Source organism: Phoxinus phoxinus (genome assembly GCF_949152265.1).
Source record: "Phoxinus phoxinus genome assembly, chromosome: 9".
Taxonomy (NCBI): Eukaryota; Metazoa; Chordata; class Actinopteri; order Cypriniformes; family Leuciscidae; genus Phoxinus; species Phoxinus phoxinus.
Window position 1 is genome coordinate 29,702,758 of NC_136884.1, and position 12,678 is coordinate 29,715,435.

The 12,678-nt window shown below is 39.0% G+C and overlaps 2 protein-coding genes across 2 annotated transcripts; one reads left to right on the forward strand and one right to left on the reverse strand.

The window, feature by feature from the left end:
• Positions 1–646: 646 nt before the first annotated feature.
• Positions 647–3,108, reverse strand: LOC307004008 (uncharacterized protein; the record flags this gene model as incomplete). Its single annotated transcript, XM_079622949.1, has 2 exons — positions 2,963–3,108; positions 647–2,843 (listed from the first exon to the last, which is right to left on the reverse strand). The coding sequence occupies exons 1-2, from the start codon at positions 3,052–3,054 to the stop codon at positions 647–649; spliced, it is 2,289 nt and encodes a 762-aa protein (XP_079479075.1). The 5' UTR covers positions 3,055–3,108.
• A 7,218-nt stretch (positions 3,109–10,326) lies between these two features.
• Positions 10,327–12,416, forward strand: LOC307004874 (uncharacterized protein). The gene is made up of 3 exons (XM_079624436.1): positions 10,327–11,151; positions 11,232–11,302; positions 11,423–12,416. Exons 1-3 carry the CDS (start codon positions 10,957–10,959, stop codon positions 12,390–12,392), a joined length of 1,236 nt encoding a protein of 411 aa, XP_079480562.1. The 5' UTR covers positions 10,327–10,956; the 3' UTR covers positions 12,393–12,416.
• Positions 12,417–12,678: the final 262 nt, after the last annotated feature.

The window sequence follows — 12,678 nt, forward strand, 5'->3', positions numbered from 1 at the left end:
TAATGAAGTTTCATTCCATCCTTATATGTGCACAGTGATGATATTATTATTATACTATTCAACACCTTTTACATAAATTTGTGCATTTAAATGCCTTTTCCACTTATAATTCAGTTTGTCACACCACAGGACATTTCGTCACACCATTGGACAACAAAAAGTACCAGTATGCCCTTGTTTTGTACAAAGTCACATTTATTATTTCTTGTTCAGATAATTAAAACAATTCATTAAAACAAAGGTACAACTTCAAGTTCAAATGTGTTTTGTACAATAAAGTCAGAAGAAAGAAGAAGAAACCAACATTCCCATAAAAAAGACCTGGGAGCTATCGTAACATTTAGCAACATAACATTAACATGTAAACAAAATTCACCTGGCTTATTACTTGTTCAAATTTATTTTAAAATTCACTAAAATAAAAAGGTAAGCTTTAAGTTATAGGGCCACCTTGTCACATTTCATAACCATAAATGGAATTGATCAGAATAAAACAGCAAAACATCATGTGGTTCATAAAAATAATTCATACAGAATAAAACAGCAAAACATCCTGTGGTTCATAAAAATAATTCATACAGAGTACACTGTGAAATACAAAAAAGAAAAAAAGTAGTGTTTTAGAGTTTAAGGACTCATCCTCCTTTCACACCTCATTGAACAGCAGCCACTCATATTTGGTGAGTTGGGCTGCACGCTGGTGGGGCTCTGGCTCAGAGATGACACTGACAAGTTGGTCCTTGCTGTACATAATGCAGTCTCGCCTAGCAGGCCACTTGAATGTGTTTTTCCTGCCAATTTGCACCATGCAATTGACCTCAATGTGCTCAGCATTTAGTTGTGTGATCTGACCAACAAATGGCTTCTTGTCATAGCGGACAATGACGAATTTCCCTACAGTGTACTTGTCGTCAGACTTTTCCTCCTCTTCCTCTCCACTACTGGGACTCTCAGGCTGGGTCTCTTGGACTTCACAGGCAAGCCTCATCTTGCTTGGAGAGAAGCAGTTACACATCTCTGGGTAGCGGCAGAAACAGCTTAGAGCCCTATAGAAGATCTCTCCAGCAGAGAAGGAAAGTATTTGGTGTGTGTTTAAGATGCCAGGTACTTTCGGGACAGAAGGTGGCAACATCTCGTTGAACACCTGGATATCTGCCTCATCGATCCATTTGAATTTTATGTTTGGGACCTCTTTTCGGGCTAGGAACTCATAGAGGTCCTTAGGGCTTTGTATGTCTTGCCCCCCATGGACATGGTTATCTGCCATGCGTTTCACTGATCCCCCAACTCCATCGGGTGCACCTTTCCCATGGGCTCTCTCTGAGTAATTCCAGGTGATTCGTTTCAGTCTCCATGTGTAGGGTACACTGCTCAAAAGGTAACAATTTGCCTTGTTTCTGTATTGGGTGACTGGACCATCACTCAACACATGAAGCGTGTCAATCTTGTGCCCAGAGTTTGCAATCATTTCCTGTACCACTGGTTTGAGGTGGGCCCACACAGCACGTTCGTTGTGGCTGACAGAGTCAGAGATTGTGGCATAGGATTGTGAGCCTGTGAATGTGTAAGCCACTGCTGTATGGATGGATGCCTGCTGCCGGTTTCCTCCAAAATGAAATGACTGAATTTCCGTGTTTAGTTTGCAGGCATAATTTTCGGAAAAGTCTACATGCAGAACCATTTCGTTGTCTTTTAGATTTTCTTTAAGATGCCTGAATTTCTGTGCCTGGTGAAGCCAGTTGAATTGATGGATAGCAATACCGTCCAACTCTTTGTTGAACTCCTCAACCAGTTTTCCGATTGTACCATTTTCAGTTTTCTTCACCCAGTTTTTGTATGTTTTGTCTCCTACCACCACATCTTCCTTTACCCAGTGTTCCCATCTAGCCCGATCATCTAGGTTAAATATGGCAATTTGGACTTCATCATAGCAGCACTCAGTGCATGTGCGTTCCATGCATTTCATGTTGTCCATATTACAGGTTATGCTGGAAAGAAGATATGATAGGCTTTTTGAAGGTAGGATACCACGCTGTGACAAGGCATCAATAAGGAGACGCATGTTCTCATGCTGGTAGCAGCCGCATGTATTACGATCATTTGCCTTGGCTTCTGTTACATAAAATGGCTTATAGCGTAGAAACTGCCTGTAAGACATTCTATGTTTTAGTTCAGCTGTCTGGGAGTATTCCTTGTGCAAGTCCACCAAAGACTTTACAAGTACTCTCCTTTGCATTTTTTCTTTCCTCCCAACAGTGTCCTTTTTCCCCGGAAGAAGCCTGCTGCTCTCGTCTCTCAATAGGAAGGACTCCACTTGTTTCTTCCTTTCTTGAGCAGTGTTTCTTCGTTTTGACTGTTTTGCTTGTGTGTTTGTGTGTGCATTTTTATCCACCTTTCGTCTTTGCTCAAAGCGTTGAGTCTTTCGTCTAAACCTGTCCGCTCTTCTTTTTTCAGCTTCAAGTTGCTTTATTAACTTCTCATTTTGCATTCTTAGCCTCCTTAGTTGTTTGTTCACAGATCTTTTTCGTACTCTTTTGGGTGTACTTTGGTCTTTGGTGGACATCTCTTTAGGTGACTGTGTTGGTGTGCTACACAAAACAGGCACTGCCACTGGGGCCACATTGACCTCTTCATGGTTGAATGGCTGGTCATGATCCTGATCCTGATCCTGATCCTGAGGTGATTGTGGCGTTAGATCAAGGACAGCCTTAGTGGCTTTTTCCCTTGCCCTACATCTCTTCTTGGACTCTCTCCATTTGTCTTGTAGCTTCTTTCTTGTTGCTGGCAACACAGACTTCACACTGAGCTGAACAATTTTCCCGCATGCTTTCTTCTCCTGATATCTGTGGGGAAAATTATGAAACCAACCATGACTAATTGTGATACGATGAAGCATTAATCATGTCATGAAACGCTTCAATTCTTATGCTTAAAATAACTTTTGGTAGCCTGTCAAATTTACTTTCTGCATCTCTCTTTCAGGATGTTCTCTCTCCTCTGAGGATCTTTATTCAGCCTCTCCCTATACTTCCTGGTCCTTTCCTTGCTTGTCATCTCAGCCTCTCACTTTCAACGTGGATCTCAAACTAGGCCTAGCCTTAACAGAGAAGGAAGGTTTGACTTGTGATGTCCTTCAAGTCTGAGAGTAAGAGAAAAAGGCAAAACTTGAAAAAAGAAAATGCAAACATCACTACTACAATTAGCTACTAAAAGTTGGGGGGGGGGGGGTTATGAAAGGGATAGGAAGCAGGAGGAAGTTAGGAGTGAGGGAGGTAAGAAAGGAGGGAAGTTTGAAGGGGGAGATTGATAGGGAGGGAGGGAGAGAGGGGGGGGTGAGATGGAGGGAGGTTGGAGGAGGTTAGGAGGGAGAGAGTGATGGTTTTGTACCCCTTGATAGGGGTGTGACGGTTAGTAAATAACCGTGAGACCGACGGTTATAGTTGAACACCGTCATTATAACTCTATAACCACCAAAACCCTTATTAAAATATTTTTTACAAACATTTGTTATCATAGAGAATGTTTAAATAGCCTACAAATTAAAAACAATTGTTAACAGTCTGTGTTATTAATGGTCTATGTCATCTCCAACTGTATTTGATTATTTGCCAAGTACCCCCTGACCGACCGCCAATCATTTGAGATAGAAATAAAAGCTATGACTATGATATAGTGATGTGCCATCATTATGAGATTTATAAAACAAATGAAAAACATTTGCAATAATAAACATTAGCAATAAACATTTGCAATAATAAACAACATATTACTGATAACTGATTTTAAAAAAATTGAAGATTAAAAAAGATTTTATTTTGGTGTTTTATATTTTTTCCATCTCTTGTACATTATCTAAATTCACAGAAGAACACGTGCAATCATATGTTTAGATTTAAAAAATCACATGAAAAAAAGTTATAGCAAACTATATTGGTTGATGTTTTGTTTTTGCATCGGAAGCATTTTGAAAACATGTTATTGTTTCTCTGTGCGCTCTATAATACTCCGCTCCGCTCTGTCTCCTGTTCTACTCAACGCTATATCTACTATGGTAAGGGACAGCTACAGAGTCTTCTGATTAGCTAGAATACGTCATGGTAATAATGTCCTCAGATTGGGTAAGAAAAATGTTCCTCCCAGCGCAATTTTTCCATTGGTCGATGCGCGTGGAATCTGCCTAAAAAAACATCGATTTCATTGGCCTTTTTACGCAGTGGTATTACGCAACAAGGAAGTCTGTACAAACTGGATACCACTGTTTTCAGCGGAATATGAGGAATGCGGCAAAAAAGACCGCACCTCTCTATCACTAACAGTTTTTAAGATAATTACACATGTAAAAGTATGCAATTTTGGGCGGTACCGCCCAATCCGTTCCCATAACATTTCTATTCATATCGCATTAAAATGTACGATCTCAAGAGCTTAAAACAGCTAACTGAGCTAGCAATGACTCTCCTCTTCCTGATTCGCGTCAGCTATGACATCAGCATGATATGATTAGTTTCTAAAGCTGTCAATCATCTCACGTGAACCAACCAGACCATAAGGCTGTTCTACACATCTCTTCATCTGATTCAAGAAGCTAATAAATGCAGGATTCAAATATATCTGGTTTGTTCGTGATTTCTGTCTGATTTTGGTTATTTTATAGGAACAAAGAATGTTTACATCCACTGGTGTGACAGTCATGTCCACCAGTGTGACACTGATTTCATGTCACACTACAGGACAGTGCTGTCACACCAGTGGACATTTTCAAGATTAAGGCCAGTTTGCGGCCTAACTGTATGAGACACAGTCTTCAATCCTGACTAACAGTGTTAAGATTTACATTATTTTCAATAGTCAATAAATATAAATTGCTGAAAATTTTCAGATCAATACTTAGATTATGTCACACCAAAGGACAGCGTAATGGATCCCATTTCCAACAGTGCATGGAAATAGCAATATTATGAAAATATTTTAAACAGAACTCACCTTCTGGGCAGTCCATGTACTCCAGTGAGGTCTACTGTGCTTCCTGGATGAAGAAGGACCCTTCTCAGTAATAAGGTGCCAAAATTAATGCCCGTTTTATATCTACAGAATGGCGTCACACCAGGTGGACACCACTTTTGCGGACAAAATGTAATGTGTCACAATTATTCTAAATGGGGACCTTATGACTTATAACCTTTAGTTTCATTAAGTTAACACCTCTATAACATCTATTCAAGTATTTTAATGTATTTAGACTTATTTTTCATTTAATTACAGTAATTTTAAGATAAGCAAAGCTACCCCGGACAGTCACACCAGAGGACAAATGTCATGTTTAAAACTAAATATTTACATATTTTAATTATAATACTCATTAATTACAGATGTATTAGTTCTAGAAGATTAAACTGTATATAACAACAGACATTTTAATGAAATATTATACATTTTTATTAATATTTGTCACCATGGACGCAAAAATGTAGCGTCACGTCAACCACCCATGTGCAAGTCTGCCACCTGTAAATTCCATAATGGTTGTATACTGTTGAATATGTAGAACCTTGGATAACCCCTAGATTTTAAAGCAGAACTTGGTAACAACAACCTGTTCTGGAGAAGTTGGTGACTTTCCCCGCTCCCCCCAGCGTTCCCAGGCAGAAAAGCAACCTGGCAACTTGGGCTCTACCGTCCCGGCAAAATAAAAATTGGAAGTCTCGTGAGAAGCGAGAACAATCGAGAACAAGCAAGAACGAGCGAGAGACACGAACTGCTTTACGGGCTCGATAATAACAAACGCACATGAGCAGCGGTAGAGAACTACAGAGAAGGGGAGTAGGGTGCCGTAAGTGAGCTGTTATTACTACAGTGTTGAGAAATATACGGCCCACAGCTGCAGGGGGAGCTCGTGGAGAAAACATGCGACAACAAAAGTCAAGATCAGCGAAGAAACGACCAGATCTACCGAGCTTCTGCTTTAAAACTTTGGAATCACCAGGAAATGTGTGTTTCTTTGAGAAAATTAAACCTTCATTCACCAAGGTGGCATTAAATTCATGAAAATGTGTATTGTTTACCAGTGCCTATGTTGCAAATGTCTATCACTGTTGGAAATGACAGATTTATAATTAATTATTTAAAAACAACAAAAAATACACTTGTGTCCTAATGATGAAGTGTTTTAGCTCATCCGTAAATAATTAGGTTTTTACTAACATTTCTGATCAATTTAACACCTTGGTGAAGGAAGTAATAGATTTTTATCAAAACACTTGAACATTCCTGGGTGATTACACATTTCTGAATGGTGGTGTAGAGACATCTGGGTTGAACAAGCATTGTGAATCAGAGGACGCGATTCGACCATCTTGCACCCAAGTGAGGTTCCTGATGAGACAAAGCTTAGAGAGGAATTGAACATGAGAATTGTGTGGGAATACAAACAGAGGGAACAATGATCATTATTAAAGACAAAACTATGCAACGATATGAATCTAACCATATCTTTTATAGGTGAAACATTATACTTGTTAACTTGGACAGCTATTAGAACAAGGCTTACATGACATAATATACATTTTCTTATTATTGCAGTCCTATCTATAGTAAAAAAATGTCTATGTCAATTATATTATTGAAATATGGACACTCAGTCATGTGTATATAAAGCTGTGTATGCTGAATGGTAGTACAGTATTTTCTCTTTCGTTACATAAACAGTAGCCCCTACTGTACTTAAGTTAAATAGGATAGTGAATAAGACAGATTAAAACAGTTGCTGCATTTTCTCATATGATTTCTTACTCTCTTTTGTTTTGAAACAGTGGGACCAAATGGAAGGACAGTTGGGAGCCTTTGTCCTGCCTTTGAGATTAGCACCAGAGAAGTGTCAAAAACAGAGGACACCTGTGTATCTTCCTGATAAGAGCTTCCTGCTTCCTGCTTGGAGAGAGAGAGGGGGTTTCTCTCTCCTGCGTGTCTTTTTCTTTTATGCTTTGTCTTTTGTTTTGGCCAGCATATTGTTTTTAATTTGTTAAATAAACTGGTAATCTTTTGATTAAGTTTTTGCGTCCTACCTTTTTGTCACAACCTCTGAGCCGGGTCGTGACAATAGCCACTAATAAATATATCTTTGTGCATAAGTGTTGAGGTCATAATATAGGCTAAGTATCAAAATAACAAAGGCCTGTATACTGTATTATGCTCTATTGGACAATGTTTTCACTTAAGTCAAATCTAAGTGTCTAACGTGTTTGTTTATATACTGTCTATGGCTTTGAAGCTGCCAAATTTGAACCAGTCAATAATATATATGAATTGTTTTATTGAGATAAGCCACAATTGAGATGAGCCACAATTTTTTAGTTATGAAATAAATTGTATTGTTAATTATGGATTTATTTGGTTGTTTATTATATATTTTTGAGTGGATTTTAAACAATTAGACTGTAAAACAAACTAAAGTTTCTAAACACAACTTATTGTCCTGACTCAACAGTTTTTAATCAAACCTCCGATAAAAATACGTTATCCAGCTTCTTAAAGCAGTGCCAATAACACGAAAACGCTAAAACTGCTTACTTGCAAGCGTTGTTAAACTCACCTTTTAATGTCGTTTTGCCTGCAGTTGAGGGTTGCTTTGGTCAAACTCACCTCTGAATACCGTTTTACCTGCAGTTGAGTGTTGTTAAACTCATCTCTGCGTTGTTAAACTCACCGCTGAATGATCACGTGCGTTGTTAAACTCACCGCTGAACGCGCTAAACCTTTGCGGGGACTTTGATATCAGATTGCGAGCGGTTTTAAACATCGAAAACCAGTTGGAGGGCCAGATAAAAAATATCTGGGTGCCGCAATTTGACTCGCCCTGGCATAGATAATATTTTGTAGCCCAATGAGAAAAAAGGGAGTAAATAATTAAAACAAAAGGAACAGTATTAGCTGCTACGTGTGAAAAGAAACCTGCTTTGGATGTATTATGTTCAGGACACACGTAATAGCACTGCAATAGATTGGCTTATATTAGGTTAAGGACCAACGTAATAGCACTGCTTATATTAGGTTAAGGACCAACGTAATAGCACTGCTTATATTAGGTTAAGGACCAACGTAATAGCACTGCTTATATTAGGTTAAGGACCAACGTAATAGCACTGCTTATATGTTGGCATGTAACGTAATTGCGATTTGCAAAATAGTTTCCCCAGAACGTATTTCGTGTGATACAGGGTTGCCCCAGTTCTAGAGAAGCAGCTAATGTGTTTTGCATCGTGTAGCCTACCTTCACAGTTCCCGCGTCCGCTGTCCCAGACGAACACCTTGAGGTGTGTGAGCTCTACCTCATCTCCGAGGTAGAGCTCACACAAGGCTCCATCCCTCCAGATTGAAACTTCCAGGAGCTTCTGTCCACACCTTATGGACAGATCCAGGACGGGGACTGGATCTGTCATCTGCCATCCTCAGCGCTTGTATCTGCAGAATAATAGCCCAATGGTTACTTTGTGTTAGGGGTAAGTAATTCAGGTCACCTTTTGAAAGGTGGAGTGAACTCCGTAGTTTTGAAGGGGTTCAAAATGTATGTGAATAAAATTTGATTATATTACAGTTTTAAATAAGCATTTGATTACACATACGTGTATGTGTGTGTTTTTTATTTCAAAGAGAAACAGTTATAAGGAACATTAATTTGTTGGTATGACAATTAGAATTTATACTGCACAGAAATGAAAACTGAACTACAGGTAGCCCTAATACACATTAAATGTAGTCACGCAATAATGATGTAGTTAACATTAATAATTTGAGAACAAAATATATTTTTCACGTTTTGACGTGATATAAGCAATCGTTAGATTTAATCAGCATGATATAGCCTACTGCAATGCTTCCCCCCACCCCCCGAATTTGGTCAGAACAAAAGTGAATGTTACTTGTTCAGACGACATTTACCGATGAAAATTCGAATGTTGGTTATACACTTTCAAAAAGTATACTCTGACATTGCTGATGACAGTACAGTATCCACAGCGACGCGGCAGCGACAGGTTCTCCTCAATACATTGTGTTCATCCGCGCTGTTTCATGCCGATTTACTACCCACGCACAGTTAATAAGTCCGCGAATAACTGCAATTGCAGATTTCAAACAGAGATGGCGACAAAAAGGAAAAACAACAGACTGCAGCTTTAAGTTAATATTGTTTGTAGCCAATGGAAAAATTAAACCTTTTTGTAAAGATTCTCAGTTATCTTGATTATTGTTGTCATATTTATGGAATTTCCTACTTTGATGTGATACTTTAACAAATATATTAATATGTCATACGCCTTTAGGCTTGCACCTTCATGAGGGTGTTTAAACAAACCTGATTCTTTATTTTCATCTTCATGTAAGCACCAGATGAATGCAGAATAACCCATTTTTAGATATTCAGTAATGGCATTAAAATAACTCACTTTTTCCACCTGTACTAGGCTATCAACTTCCGGTTCAACTTCCTGTTTATATACGGAGAGATATGGCTCTCTTTTATAGTCGCTGTCTTCAGGATTTACCTCGTCTCACGGTAAATGACATAGACCGACTCATAACAAGATCATGTGCCGCTCCCAACAGCAAGCGAGAAAAGGGATTTAAAATGTATATCGGCAGCTATATCGACAACTATGAGGGTAAGTAGTTAACGTTATCATGCTACATTGTAATCAAGAAACTGACGTGACTGAACTTGTTAACGTTAGCTATTTTGTTTTACAATACTCTACTATATTAAAACAGACAAACTAGCACAGTGTAAGAACGAGTGTAGTTTTAAAAATGTATGTTCATCTTTTTCCGTAACAGTGTCAATGAAAAACAAGGTGACAGGAGAGGTCAGCGTGAGGGCAGTCTGTCATAGATCCATGAGGAAAAATGAAAAGCCACACGAATTGAAAGTAGGGTGACTAGGGTCAATGTTAGGGTAATGGTTAGGCTGATAAGTTGCCCAGCTGATAAGTAACATTATCTAAATGTACATGGCTCAGTCTACTGTTTATGGATGTGAATGGGTAGGCCTATGTAGCTCTCATCTACAATACAACATAGGTAAAGTTGGTTTTATATTCGCATATTCGCGGACTTTCGCGTTCAATAACTTGTGAACTAAGAGTTGTTACTACACAAATAACACCTAACACATAACTACACATATAACACCTGCAGCTACAACCTAATATTCCTCAAAACGAGCTTTCCTTCTCATTGGAAAAAATACATTGATCTCTCTGCGCAGGCTGCTGAGAAGGGATCGTCTGCAGAGTGCAAACCCCGAAAAGTGTTACTACAAAATATTCAAAAACTTCACTGTAATTCTGTATTCTTGTCAAATTCAGATCACACATGACACATCACTGCTGTCCTGCTGGTTATATAACAAGACTTTGTTTTGGATAAATGCAATACAATTGTATAATTGCATTACAATGTGTGATCTGAATTTGGCAACAATACAGATAATTACAGTGAAGTTTTTGAATATTGTTCATAATAAGAAATCATAAAAATAATGCAAACTTTTTTTTTACCCAAAATAAGTGTTGTAGTATAACCATCAGGACAGTAGTGATGTGAACTGAATTTAGTGACACTATAGTGTGTGTTTTTGTCTGTTACTGATTGGTCCCATCGGATCCGTCTCTCAGCCGCCTGCGCATATAGAGATCAACGTATTTTGTACATTAGGAGGATCATTACAGGTAGGATCATGTAGGACCTTCAGTACCACATACATAGACAGCGCCATGTCACATGAACATAGTCAAGTTTTCCTAAAAAGTAAAAAGTTGCCAAGCGGGGTAAAAATTTTAAGCGCAAATATAAAACCAACTTTACCAAGTCAATACAACCGTATGCTTTTATTAGTTATATTTTTCTTGTTAACAGTTTATCTCTTAAGAGGTATTTCTCATCTAAGCTTCTATTTCTCCCTAGATGGTGTTAAAAGACTTGAAACCTGTCATTTTGGTGAGCACCCACTGCTCCTGTGTGGCGGGGTGTGCCTTATGCAACCATTTGGTTGCACTACTATATCAAACAGCACACTTTTCACAATTAGGCATCCCTGCTGTACCCCCAGTGCACAGTTGCACAGAAACTGAGCAGACCTGGCATAAGCCAAGGACCTTGGTAAGTCATCTGTCATGTGAATTGTACCTATGCACATGTAACTATTGTGATGCCATGTCAAAATGTGTCATTGCTGTCAGGGTGTTAGGCCAGGTCCGGTGGGAGACATGGAGGTCCGCAAACCCCAAAATTCTACCGCTGTTTGTGTGAGGTGAGACTATATTACCTTTAGTTTAAGCTATGTGTTGATGTGGTTAATATGTATGCAGTTAATATGCTGCAGTTTTTATTTTTTTTAATCTTTTATATCTTTTCACTTCAACATTTTCAGAAGTTCTCTCTACAAAGCACTGGATGGGGAAATGCCAGATCTTTCCACATTGAGAGTGGCAGAAGTATATAGGGACTTTCACCCTTTACTTGCACCTCTGGTGACCACCATGGGCATGTCAGCGGAAGTCCCATTAGTTCAGTCAGCTTTTGGCGCTGTCCAGGCCGGGAGTGTGCTGGCATTTCAGCAAAAACCACCAGAAATGCAGGAAATCATCAACATCCCAGACGCCCCTGCCCAACCGTCCCTTCCCATCCATGGCTATAGGCTTGAGCCAACCACATGCGCCCATGTGTTATCAGAGGAGGAACATGTATATATAAAATCGCTACAGGTGTCATTCCACATGGCCCACAGGATTGAAGCTGCAACACGGGAGCAGAGCTCATGCCAGGAATGGTACAGACTGAGAAAGATGCGAGTTACATCTACACGCTTTCACGAGGCATGCCATGTTCGCTGTCATACATCAGCTGAAAATCTGGCACACAGAATTCTGAGGGGGACTGTCATGACGAAGGACATGAGGAGAGGAATCGATATGGAGCCAGTTGCCGTGACAGAGTACTGCAGTTTAAAAAATGTCAACTATTCACCCTGCGGGTTCATTATACACCCTGATGCTCCATGGCTGGGGTGCTCCCCCGATGGAGTCGTGTTTGATCTTTCTGAAAACCCACCATTCGGCCTGCTGGAAATTAAATGCCCCAACATCAAGAGTTACGTTGACTGTCCCTACCTGAAAATGTCTGGTGACTCTTTGCAGCTTAAGAGGCAGCACAAGTACTATTGGCAAGTACAAGGTCAGATGCTCCTAACAGGTTTGGAGTGGTGCGATTTCGTGGTATGTGCACAGGAGGACATGCTTGTTGAGCGCATACACAAAAATGTAGATGTAATGCGTACCATTAGAGACCGAGGAGATCTTTTTTTTTTTTACCACTACCTACTGAAGTGTTTACGTGTTTAACTCATTTCAGATTTCAGATGTCGCTTCATTTAATGACTGTGTTAAGTGTGGCCACATAACACTGGTGGTCCATTCAATTACTCTGAAAATATTATACAGTATTATATTTATGGTATTCTATATTTATTGTATTCTTATTTAGATATTTACATATATACATACATATTTTTACAATATATAAAATATAATAGATATAGATAGGTATATGTATTATATTACAATACACATGTATATATACATATCTTTATACAGCATTATATTTATTGTATTATTCATAGTTATTTAC